The sequence below is a fragment of the Durio zibethinus genome, chromosome 8, assembly GCF_047325235.1.
Source record: "Durio zibethinus cultivar Kanyao isolate XHJ-2024 chromosome 8, ASM4732523v1, whole genome shotgun sequence".
NCBI classification, from domain to species: Eukaryota; Viridiplantae; Streptophyta; class Magnoliopsida; order Malvales; family Malvaceae; genus Durio; species Durio zibethinus.
The window spans coordinates 3,917,706-3,930,574 of record NC_143169.1 but is presented as its reverse complement, the minus strand read 5'-3'; the positions used below and the strand labels follow the sequence as shown (position 1 = coordinate 3,930,574).

Here is a 12,869-nt window from a genome sequence, read left to right as displayed (position 1 = left end):
CATGGGCATGTAAGGATGGCTTACTCTTAGTCAAGAACCTTAACATCCAAAACCTTGAAATTTAACTTGATGCTTCTGTTATCATCTCTATGGTTAAAAGTCAGAGTTTGCTTAACCCTATGTTTCAACTTCTTATCTTTAATTGCGACAGCTCCTGAAGGAGCTTGGTAACCAGAAGGTTCTCTATGTCTTTAGGGAGAGCAATAAATGTGCGAATGCTCTTGTTGTGTTTAGTAGTTAAGTTTGTAATAGTTTAATTGGCAATGAAGCCACTTTGTTACTTTTGTGAAACCTCCTAACTTTGTTAAAGACTTGTTTTATGTTGATGCAACGGACACTTTTATGTACCGTATGATGTTTTAATATTTCTTTATTTTAATACCTTTAACTTTATCAACTCATGCATGTCCTTTTCTTTTTATGTTGTTTTGTTTTGGTTGGAGATTTCTATATGACCTTTATGCATTGAAAGGAAAATATTTTTTTGGAGAATAACTTTAACAGATGCTAGTGCCTTGCTTTTGATTTTTTTTTTTTTAAATTTCTTTTAACATTTACTATCCATTAGGCATTAGCTATGGTGACTAAGGTGAGATAAATATAGCAAATAAACAATATTTTTATAACTAAGTATTTTGCGGACAAATTTCCTAAATATTTTTTAAGATTATTGCACTAAGTAATATCTTCAATTAATGAGTTGAAAATAATTATAAAAATTGTCAACTCTTATATTTCATGCTAGTACCTTAACAAATGTTTTCAAAATACTCTAGAAGTGTTTATAAGTTGAATTGGATAGGAGTCGATTGGCACCTCAAAATGCTCGTCTATGACCTTATCCAATTTGCCTATTAAAATTCATTTAATTTAAATTTATTTATTAAAATATTAAACTACTTTTATTTTAATATTTTAATAATTTTAAATATATATTTAAATTAACATAAATAATATTAATTATTTTATGAATTGAATCAACCCAAACTTAAAAATTCGACTCTATTTGTATAAAAAAATGATTTCCAAAAATAAATTTTACATTTTTTATATTTGTTTAACAAAAAATTGACTAATCAATGAAAAATTATTTATTGGTCAATAGAAAATGAAGCTAATTTTCTGAAAATTATTTCTTATTTAAAAAAAAAAGATAATTTTCGAAAACGAATTGTTTATGAGTAGGACCATATATCAAACTTATAAGCATAGTTTAATTTAAGTTTGACCTTAAAAATGATTTTTTAAGCTTGGACTTAATTTGATTCGTTCTAAAATATTATTTTATTAACAAAAATATTCTATTTAATTTTAATTAAGAAATTATTATTTTTTAAATATTAAAAGTCTTTTAATATTTTAATTTTAATTTTTTTTTAGTTTTAATCAAGCTGAACTTTGGATATGATTGTTTAAACTCGAAATTAATTTGATTTGGCTCAAAATAATATTATATTAATAAAAAGTAATTTTATTTTATTTAAATTAAAAATCAAAATATTAATATTAATATTTAAAGGTTGCTAATATTTTAATTTGAAATATTTACATTTTGTATATTATTAAACATAAATATTTTTAATATTTCAATAATAAATATTATCATATTATTATTTTAGTACTAAATAATAAATTTTATATAGTAAATGATTTCTTATTTGTTTAATATAATAATATTATTTTACTATTATGACTATTTTAAATCATTTTTTAATATTTTTAATTTAAAATATATTATTTCCATATTCTATTGACAAATGTATTTATATTACTATTTTAATAATAAATAAAATAAATAATACTTTAATTATAAATTAATAATAAACATTTTCAATATAAAATATATCTATTTTAATAGTAAATATTTTTATTATTTAAATAATAACTAATAATATTAAAATATTATTATACTAATAGAAACAATTTTTCAAGAAAAGTAATTCTATTTTAAATATTTTAAAATATTAATACAAATAATAATTTAATAATTTAATATTAAATATTATTATTAAAATAAATAATAAATTTAATAATAAATGATTTCAATATTTTAATAATATATAATTTCGAATATTTTAATATTTATGTTAATATTATTTAAATGAAAAGCATTTTTTTGTGTAGGCTCATTATGATTATTGTAGATTTATTATGTCTAAGAATAATATTAACTATTTTGTAAACCTAAAAACTATTTTATTTAGATAAAATCTTACCATTTATATTATTGTAGACATGCTTTGTAACTTTTGTAAGATTATTTTTTGTGTAAGAATAATATATAAATTATTTTATTATATTTTAAATTTGTAAGATTTTATTACAATGATTTTATTGTGTTGTATTTTTTAATTATGAACTATTATTTTATATTTATAACATTTATTATTATTATTATGGATAAATGTAAAAATATTAAATTTAAAAAAAAAATCTATCTTTTAAAATTTATTTTCAAAAAATTATTTTCAATAAAACAAACAAGCTGCATGTCCAAAATTGGTTCAAACCAGGCCGAGCTGGCATTTGTTGGGCAATGATGATTTTAACTTTGGATGATGGAAAAGAGTTACGAGACAAACAAATTTCAAAGGATTAATTTCCATAAAAAGGAAGTGTTATTCACAAATACAAGTGAAATATAGTAAAATAATGGAATTCCAACGGCAAATGGACATTGGATTGAATTATTTTGGTGGAATAATTGATTTTTTGCCATAAATAAACTAAAGTCATCTTTATGGTTATATTGTTTTTCCATGTTAGAACCAATCAAGGGTAGACTTTTTTACTCCTCTGATTATGAAACCAACCTAAACTTTTTTCTTGTGAGAAAATTATCTCATTTTAAGATTATAATATATCTAAGATTTCAACAAAAAAAATAATATTAAATTTCCATATTTTCTATCAAAGAAATTATTAGCAGTCGAAATTAAACCTAACTCTTCGAAAAAAGGTGTATGACTCTTATCGGTTCAATTAAATCCCATTTGTTTGAACAATATTCAATGAATTAATTATTGTTTGCTTTCCAAAAGCAACTTCTCGCTCCGATATCTCACGATAAATTCATGATTGACATGATAAAAAATCAGTGTTTTCAACTTTCACGTGATATTTTAAGTACCACATTTTTTTGTTTTTCCATTCTTCCGTTGAAATGGCAGGTTCCGTAATACTAACCAACATCTAGGGTCAAACTTCCTGGGCCCCCCTCAGAAAAAAAAGGCTGTCGCTTCTTTAGGATTGAGAAAAATATCGCTTTCCTAGTTCTTTCCCCCTACTGCTCACCCTTACCTTCATCTTTATTATTACCGTTCGATCAAAATCCGAGAAAAAATATTTTTAATCGACGGTTTGAAAGAAAACTGGAAGTGAAATAGCCTCTCATTCCGCGCCGGCTAAGTGGGGTCATCTTTTCCACTGTATTTGTAATAAGCCATAATGGTTATCACTGGACTTATAGTTTTCAATAAGCGCTCATCTGATAAGCACGTTGACTTATCATCTTCTTTACATAGTCTCCTCTTTCCTATAAAAAATCACCACTTCTACAAGCATCTAAGTTGGGTAATATATGAAAGGAATATAATTTTCTAGACAAGAAAGACAATCTCTGGCAGCCTGGTTTTTTTTAATGGAAGGGTTATTTTTTTAACCCAGAGAGAGGAAGCTTGTTCTTTTTTCTTTCTTTGTCTGAAAATGGATCTTTTCAAAGTATAAGGTAAGTTTCTAAAAAAATCTTGTGTTTTTTTATTCTCCTATTTTGCTTTAACATGTTTTTTTATTAATTTTTTTACTTTAATTTTTATTGTGAAAAATTGCATCTTGCATTTCTGGTATAAGAGTTATGTGTTTTTTCGTTTTTTGTCTCTTTGATTAAAAAAAACCCTAGAATTTACCTCTTTCTTGTTTATTTCAAAGTTTTCTTTTAGAGCTGAAGATGGTTGAATGAACTAGTTTCATGTGAAAATTTTAACTTTTAGGTTTTTTTTTTTTTTTTTTTTGAATTTTATGGGATTTTAAAGGTGTTTTTGACTGATACTTTTTTGTATTTTTTGGAATTCTTTTGCAGATCAAGTGTTTATATTTGGTGATTTTTGTTTCATCGTTGGAAATTGAAGACGGGGCGGCTACGATGTCATCTCTCAGTAGAGAGCTTGTGTTCTTGATCTTACAGTTTCTAGATGAGGAAAAGTTTAAAGAGACTGTTCACAAGTAAGTTTTTTTTTTTAAAGGGAAAATAGCATGTTAATTTTATTAGTTTTTAAAACTTACTGAGATTTAGAATTTGTTGTTAACTGATAAATTGAAATGTAATGATTTCTGCTTATAAATGGTTTTTATTATTTGAATTTAAATAGGCTTGAACAGGAATCTGGGTTTTTCTTTAATATGAAATATTTTGAGGATGAGGTGCATAATGGAAATTGGGATGAGGTTGAAAAATACCTCTCTGGTTTCACCAAGGTAGATGATAATCGATATTCCATGAAAATCTTTTTCGAGATAAGAAAGCAGAAATATCTTGAGGCATTGGATAAGTAAGCTTTTGCATACTTTTCAATTTTGATTTGTTTTTATTAATCATTGAAAATTTGTAAAGTTTCACTAATTCAGTGACAATTGGAATAAATCTTATTTAGGCATGATCGGTCCAAGGCTGTGGAGATATTAGTAAAGGATTTGAAAGTTTTTGCTACATTTAATGAGGAACTTTTTAAGGAAATCACTCAGCTTTTGACGTTGGAGAATTTCAGGTATGGGGCTTTTGTTTAATTGTTCAAGTCTTGATGTAAAATAAATAACAGTGAATGTACTGAAGACTGCATTACTTTCATAACAGAGAGAATGAACAGTTGTCAAAATATGGAGATACAAAGTCTGCTAGAGCAATCATGTTAGTTGAACTCAAGAAGCTTATCGAAGCAAATCCTTTATTCCGTGACAAATTGCAGTTCCCTAACCTTAAAAATTCAAGGTTACGCACTCTCATTAATCAGAGGTAATTTTTCTTCTATTGTTAGATCTTTATCATCGATGTGTTAGCTGCTTTGAAGAGATTGGGGGGTGGGGGGAGGGGAACTTCTAGTTTTCATGTAAATTTTATTTATGCAATGAACTCACATATATGGCATGACATTTAAGGTTAGTTTTTTATTGCCTCAGCTTTTGCATTTAAACTTTTTACCTTTTTTTGAGGGGGGGTGGGGAAGGTGGGGGGCCTTCTATTTTGCAATTTACATTTTACTTATGCAATTAATTCACACGTATGGCATGTCATTCAAATTACTTTCCTATTGCCTGTGCTTTTATTGCTGTTCTCTCAAAAAAAGTCAAACTTTTATTGCTGCTCTTCTTGAGTTCTTAGTTCTTACTGGCACTGATGTTTTTAATAAGGCCAAGTTATTATAGTTGTGGCTTTAGGGGACAGCTGATTTCTTGTGCGATTACAGCTTGAATTGGCAGCATCAACTTTGTAAAAACCCCAGGCCAAATCCGGATATAAAAACTCTCTTTGTGGATCACTCATGTGGACAGCCAAATGGTGCACGAGCACCATCACCTGCCAACAATCCACTTCTTGGATCCTTACCGAAAGCTGGAGGATTTCCTTCCTTAGGTGCTCATGGGGTGGGTATCCATATTAGATAGTAGCATAAAAGTACCTCTTTCACTGTCGAAATCCTTCTCTTAATGTTCTCGATTTACATCTTCAGCCTTTTCAACCTACGGCAGCACCAGTGCCAGCACCCCTTGCAGGTTGGATGTCTAATCCTTCAACTATAACTCATCCAGCAGTTTCTGGTGGAGCTATTGGTCTTGGTGCTTCTTCAATACCAGGTAGTTTTTTCTTCCTCTTTTGTTTTCTTCTGTTGTCACTTCCTCTCTAGGTTTCCTTTCTAGCATGATGCTGATATCATTCCTCCTCCTAGTTCTTTTCTTTTAACTTTAGGCATGTTTCATTGTTGACTTGTAGCTGCATTGAAGCATCCAAGGACTCCTCCAACTAATCCGTCTGTAGACTACCCATCTGGGGACTCTGATCATGTTTCCAAAAGGACAAGGCCCATGGGGATTTCTGATGAGGTACCCTGGTTTTACTTTAATAAATTTAATTGATATGCATTCTAGCTGCTGGCTTAGGTGTCTGGTGATTAAAGTCGTGTTTCTTTCTGCCTAGGTTAATATACTGATCTTTGCTCACTTTGTGCAGGTAAATCTTCCTGTCAATGTGCTGCCGGTAACATTTCCTGGCCATGGTCACAGTCAAACTTTCAATGCACCTGATGATCTGCCGAAGGCTGTTGCAAGAACTCTGAATCAGGGTTCATCTCCTATGAGCATGGATTTCCATCCTGTTCAACAGACTCTACTTCTAGGTCTGCTATATTTCTGCCTTTTGTTATTTATATTTGCATCTGTTTTCCTGCTTTTAGCTGGCTGGTGTTTCTATCATGGGTAATCGAATTCTGAGTATTCTGAATATGATGAATTAGTTGGTACCAATGTTGGAGACATAGCATTGTGGGAAGTTGGCTCTCGGGAGCGGCTTGTTTCAAAGAACTTTAAAGTTTGGGATCTTAGTACTTGTTCATTGCCTCTTCAGGTTTGTGCCTTAAAGTGTTGTTTAGTGTACTTGCTAATTAGACATACTAAACATGACTTATATTCTTGAATTCAGGCTGCTCTAGTCAAAGATCCTGCTGTCTCTGTAAATCGTGTAATTTGGAGCCCTGATGGTTCTTTGTTTGGTGAGATTGAATCCGTTAAAATTAGTTTATGTTTAATCTGCTAGAACCTATATGTATATCTCTAGGTAGTGTGGGAACATTGATTGACATGTCATACCTGTTCGGAAAACAGGAGTTGCTTACTCAAGGCACATTGTGCAAGTATATTCTTACAATGGTGGTGATGAGGTTCGACATCATCTGCAGGTATTAGAGCTAGTTATCTTGGATATTTTAGTCCTCTTGCTGAGTTTGAGTTGCCTGACTGAAATTGTTTATTTTGAAATTTCTGGTCTAGATTGATGCTCATGTTGGTGGAGTAAACGATATTGCATTCTCTCATCCGAATAAGCAACTTTGTGTAATAACTTGTGGTGATGACAAGACGATTAAGGTTTGTTTATCAGTTTACATGGTTGATAATTATTCTTGGACAAAAATCTAATTTCATGTTGTAATTTTAGGTGTGGGATGCTACCAATGGTATAAAGCAGTATACCTTTGAAGGTCATGAGGCTTCTGTTTATTCTGTCTGCCCTCATTACAAGGAAAGTATTCAGGTAAGGATATTGCTTTATTACTTTAGATGTCTTGCGCTCTTCACATTTGTACCATGGGCATGTACCTATGTCCATTCTTTTGCCTGATATGCCTCCTTTTGACTTTTTCTGCCTCAGTTTATCTTTTCAACAGCTCTAGATGGAAAGATAAAGGCATGGTTGTATGATAATATGGGATCACGGGTTGATTATGAAGCTCCTGGTCGTTGGTGCACAACCATGGCCTACAGTGCTGATGGTACAAGGTTAGTTTGCTTACAACATAACTCATATATTAATCTTCCGCTAATTGTCTATAATTATCAGGATAAAGGAAGTTGTGTTTCATTTTTCTACTTGCCTTTTTGGTTTGGTGGCTGTATATTGTAGGCTATTTTCCTGTGGCACCAGTAAAGATGGGGAGTCATTTATTGTAGAATGGAATGAAAGTGAAGGGGTTGTGAAGAGGACCTATCAAGGATTCCGCAAACGTTCTTTAGGTGTTGTGCAGTTTGACACAACTAAGAATAGGTATTTGGCTGCTGGTGATGATTTCTCTATCAAATTCTGGGATATGGACAATGTTCAACCTTTAACCAGTTTTGATGCTGATGGAGGCCTTCCAGTAAGTTCATTATGTTCAATTAAGTTTTATACCATTGGAAGATAGTAGCTACTTACATTTGTCCTTTCCTAATTCCTAGGCAAGCCCACGCATCCGCTTTAACAAGGATGGCTCTCTCTTGGCTGTTTCCACCAATGATAATGGGATTAAGATTTTGGCCAATTCAGATGGTATTCGATTGTTGCGCACTTTGGAGAATCTTTCTTATGATGCCTCAAGAACACCTGAAGGCCCCAAGGCAGTATTATTACCTCATTTAATTTCATTAGTGGATTAGAATTTGCTATAGTGGTTTTAATATCTTAATTAAATCTTCTCTTATTATGTGTTGTTTTCTTCAGCCTACAATAAATCCAATCTCAGCTACAGCAACAGCTGCCGCTGCTACTAGTGCTGGACTTGCGGACAGAAGTGCCTCTGTGGTTGCTATTGCTGGAATGGTCGGTTAGACATTTTTTTCTTTTACAACCAACATCAAAATTTTATACCACCAGCACTTCACAATTTTGTGTTATGTCGTCATTGTTTTTCCTTTGAGTAGCGTAGCTTGTGTGCATGACTTTGTGGTTTCTCCTTTATGTCTTCTTTCAGAATGGTGATGTCAGGAGTTTGGGGGATGTGAAACCCAGAATAACAGAAGAATCCAGTGATAAATCAAAGATTTGGAAGCTCACTGAAATCAGTGAGCCATCTCAATGCCGATCCTTGAGGCTTCCTGAAAGCTTGAGGGTGACCAAGGTATAGAAATTTTCACATACCTTAGTGCATCACAGATTTTCTAACATGCTGGTATGCTGACTACTTGATAACATTTGTGGCCCAGCCAAGTAATTGTTTTATTTTTTTTGCATCTTTTTCAGTGCCACTGTTCTTTGGCCAATTGGTGGTATTCCCTGATTCTGCTTTATCTACTTTTCTCTTTCATGCATCCAGAGGTTGGCAGGGTCCAATTGAATTATAAATAAACTTAAGCAATACCTATTAATTCAGAGGTGCAATATCAATTAGTTCTCAATTATTGATTTCAGTTAATTAGCATCCTCAGAAAAAACCCCAAAATATTTATAATTTGACAAATTTGTTTTATCTAATAGTTACCATTTTCAAACTATCTCATATATCAAGAACAAAAAATCCAAGTCTTCTCGCTTCTATCTTTTGTTGGATCTAAGAATTTGACTATTTTAAGATATCATTGCTTTGCTGAGAAGTTTCATGCTCTAAATTGTTTCTCCACTAAAGTTAACAGTGCAGGATTGTGATTAACAGTTGTGTTAGTCTGTTAAGGAAAAGAGTAGAGAATGAAATGAAATGCACTTCTGAGAGAGGAGCAAAACATGCAAACAAATGTATCATCTTTGGTGCATGAAAAATTGTGTAATTGCATCCAGCTTGATAATATGAACGTATGATATTGGTTCCTACTATCTTAAGTCCGGAATTGCTGATGCAACTTTTAAGTAATTGTTGGGTGAGTTGATTAATCTAATTTAGGTCAGCTAAATGCTACATAAGGTTACCTAGTCCTAGGAGATTTAAAAGAAGATGGACGCCACAATTGTTTGAAAATGATTATCCTATAACTAAGATGGTGATTTAAAGTTCTATTGCAGACCTTGGTTTGATGGAAACATCACAATGAGATTTAATTCAAAATGAAGCAGTTTGCTGGAGTAAATTTAAGTGAACTAACACATTTGGTTAGAAACAAGAGGCATTATTCTGCTTCCCTTTACAAGATGTGTCTAATTTTGAAGAAAGAAAGTCAAATTATTGAATAAATGCCCTTGATATTGCATAAAATGTGCAGTGTTCAGGACTTGTATACTGTTGCTCTCCTGTTTCTATTTTCTATAGTTATCCCTATCAAAATTACCCTTTGAAAATCTAGCCTTGCAATTTTTTTTTTATTTTTTTTATTGTATTTGCCTATTTGGTTCCATTCACTTTGATAAAGAGCAACTCTATTCCCGAAATTGGATTCATCTTGATTCATCTCCTTTAGTTGGGTCCTATCTTATCAGCTTTTTCTGTGATTGTTACAGATATCAAGGTTAATCTTCACAAATTCAGGTAATGTTATTTTGGCATTAGCATCAAATGCTATTCACTTGCTTTGGAAGTGGCAGCGAAGTGATCGTAATTCAAATGGCAAGGTACAAGTACATCAAAATGATTTCCACTCATCATTTGTGAACTTTTTTTCTTAATAAAAGAATACTTTGTAATGACTTGTATTGTAATTTTTTTATTGTCGCTTCATTCTCTAGGCAACTGCAAGTGTACCACCTCAGTTGTGGCAACCATCAAGTGGCATTCTTATGACAAATGATGTTGCTGATACAAATCCTGAAGAGGCTGTACCATGTTTTGCTTTATCCAAGAATGATTCTTATGTAATGTCAGCATCTGGAGGAAAGATTTCATTGTTTAATATGATGACATTTAAGGTAACCCATGAAAGCTGAATACCTTTTCTTTCTTTATTTTTTCTGTCCCATTTAGAGTTGGGAGCAAGAAAGATTTTCCTCTCTCTCTCTCTCTCTCTCCATTTGTCAATGATTTGAATAAGCATATAATATTTTTATGGACACATGCAGACAATGGCAACTTTCATGCCACCACCACCAGCAGCGACTTTTCTTGCATTCCACCCACAAGATAACAATATTATTGCCATCGGCATGGACGATTCAACAATTCAGATATATAATGTCCGTGTGGATGAGGTATGATGCATCTCATGGAGGATTACGTATCTAACTCTTGTTTGAAGAAGTACCACTCCTTATTTATTTACCATTTTCATCATCTAGGTGAAGAGTAAACTTAAAGGCCACTCCAAAAGAATAACTGGCCTTGCCTTCTCTCATGTACTGAATGTGCTTGTCTCATCAGGAGCGGATTCTCAGGTATTCCTTTTTCTTTTTTACATGCATGCTTTGATGAATAAGCTTCCTCTGAGAGTATTAGCTGGTTTACTTGATTTATTTCCTCCAATAAATCTTCTTAATATTGTCTTTGTTTTATCTGCTCCCTAACAATTCATTGTCTAGTGCTGCAAATTTTCAAAATTTCTGAGCTTTTACAAATAATCTCAGGATAACAAAATCTTGTCTGCTTTCTTCATAGGAAGAATTTAGTGTTGCTTCTGGAATTCTTAGCTAATTAATCAATCAATCTCATAAATTGAAGAATTATCATCAATGAAAATTTTTTCTTTTGGTTCATTGATCACATTACCATTCTTTCTCCAGCTTTGTGTATGGAACACTGATGGATGGGAAAAGCAGAAGGCTAGATTCTTGCAGGTTCCAGCTGGGAGGACACCAATAGCACAGTCAGACACACGTGTTCAATTCCATCAAGACCAGATACATTTTCTTGTTGTACATGAGACTCAGCTTGCCATATTTGAAACAACAAAGTTAGAATGTGTGAAGCAGGTACCTCTGTTGTGATGTGGTTGATTTGTTGTGGAATAACATTCTCTTGTGATGTTCTAATATTCTTCTTCTCTGGTTTAGTGGGTCCCTCGTGAATCTTCTGCTCCAATAACTCATGCGACATTCTCATGTGATAGCCAACTGGTGTATGCCAGCTTTTTAGATGCAACTGTTTTTGTGTTTACTGCTGTGAACCTTAGACTACATTGTCGTATAAATCCTTCTGCTTATCTTCCTGCCAGTGTCAGGTATTTTCGCTATCTTCTTGACTCTGGAATTTGGATTTTGCCTGGCTAGGTGGTCTTATAACTTGGGTTCAAGCAAAAATTTTGGGTACAAATGATTCCATGACATGCTCATTTTGATGCGCTGAATTCGCACGTAGTTTTAAATTACAAAAAAATACTGTTGGAAGAGAAGTATGAATACATATTCTAGTTACAAGCTCCATTCTATTAGATTGTCTTAATGTCTTTTGTTCTCTCTGTCTCTCACTGGTGTTATTGATACAGTAAATGACATAATAAGTCAATTCTGATTGTAATTCATGTGCAATTTTATTTGCGTCTCAGTATTACTAGTTATCATTTGAATTTAGAATGGCCACTACACTATCCATCTGGGATAACCGTTCTTATTTAAAAATGGTCTTTTCCTGTGTGTTGCAGTTCCAATGTTCACCCACTTGTAATTGCTGCACATCCATCAGAGCCAAATGAGTTTGCATTGGGACTCTCAGATGGTGGGGTTCATGTCCTTGAGCCCCTTGAATCTGAAAACAAATGGGGTGTGCCTCCACCAGTTGAAAATGGGTCAGCCAGCAGTGTCGCAGCAGCACCTTCAGTTGGAGCTCCTGGATCAGAACAAATCCAGAGATGATGAAATGGCTGGCAGAGCACAAGTTCTTTTATATGCTTGACTTGCAGGCCCATCCCTAATTTAGCTATGCTTTCCCACTGTCTAGTTTGTTAAGAACAGTATTCGCGAAAGACGGACATGCCAAACTAGTTGATCCGATACTTGGGTCGTTCACCATTTTTAATTAGAAATGAATTCGAGTAATTGTAACATTTGATCGTGCTTGTTAGAACAGCAGAATAACAACATTTGCTTGCCTGATTGCTCTACTGAATGGCAGCATTGCCTAATTGATAATGCCAGTTACAAATCTCTTTGAAAGTTATATTGTGGTTTCATTTTTTCTAACAATTGGCAATGGCACGATAAAAAAAAGTTTAGCAATCTATTCACTTCTTACGTAATAATTGGACCATTTCTCACTTTAAAGCACAACAATGCAATTTATTACAACTATTTGAGTTAAATACTATAAAGTAGTTTTCTCTTTTTGATATGCAGTTAAAAGAAATAAACAAGCATAAGCCCTTCCAGCTGATTCATATATTAAATTTTGGTAAATTGTGGGCCGTTCGTTTCGGTGTATCGTGTCAAGCCTTGATTGGTTTTTGTTTTTTTTTTTAATAATAAATAATTTTTAAAATTATAGAAAAATATGTTTTTA

The 12,869-nt window shown here is 32.3% G+C and overlaps 1 protein-coding gene across 2 annotated transcripts; it reads left to right on the top strand.

The window, feature by feature from the left end:
• The first annotated feature begins 3,566 nt into the window (after nucleotides 1–3,566).
• Nucleotides 3,567–12,530, top strand: LOC111278799 (protein TOPLESS-like). 2 transcript variants are annotated; one of them, XM_022865436.2, is made up of 26 exons: nucleotides 3,567–3,727; nucleotides 4,079–4,221; nucleotides 4,368–4,547; nucleotides 4,650–4,763; nucleotides 4,850–5,008; nucleotides 5,460–5,637; nucleotides 5,724–5,847; nucleotides 5,984–6,093; nucleotides 6,221–6,386; nucleotides 6,504–6,613; nucleotides 6,689–6,758; nucleotides 6,871–6,944; nucleotides 7,036–7,131; nucleotides 7,202–7,297; nucleotides 7,415–7,542; nucleotides 7,667–7,901; nucleotides 7,981–8,139; nucleotides 8,243–8,341; nucleotides 8,493–8,639; nucleotides 9,947–10,057; nucleotides 10,172–10,351; nucleotides 10,502–10,630; nucleotides 10,718–10,813; nucleotides 11,159–11,347; nucleotides 11,429–11,595; nucleotides 12,016–12,530. In XM_022865436.2, exons 2-26 carry the CDS (start codon nucleotides 4,142–4,144, stop codon nucleotides 12,224–12,226), a joined length of 3,408 nt encoding a protein of 1,135 aa, XP_022721171.1. In that variant the 5' UTR covers nucleotides 3,567–3,727; nucleotides 4,079–4,141; the 3' UTR covers nucleotides 12,227–12,530. The 2 variants fall into 2 exon arrangements, with proteins under 2 accessions (XP_022721171.1, XP_089620726.1); XM_089764600.1 differs by having other exon boundaries at nucleotides 7,981–8,142.
• Nucleotides 12,531–12,869: the final 339 nt, after the last annotated feature.

Excerpts from the sequence above, each read along its gene's own strand:
- LOC111278799 (XM_089764600.1), top strand. The coding sequence starts at position 4,142 with ATGTCATCTCTCAGTAGAGAGCTTGTGTTCTTGATCTTACAGTTTCTA. Across the intron at positions 5,009-5,459 it reads CGCACTCTCATTAATCAGAG|CTTGAATTGGCAGCATCAAC; the intron begins GTAATTTTTCTT and ends GTGCGATTACAG. Across the intron at positions 5,848-5,983 it reads TGGTGCTTCTTCAATACCAG|CTGCATTGAAGCATCCAAGG; the intron begins GTAGTTTTTTCT and ends GTTGACTTGTAG.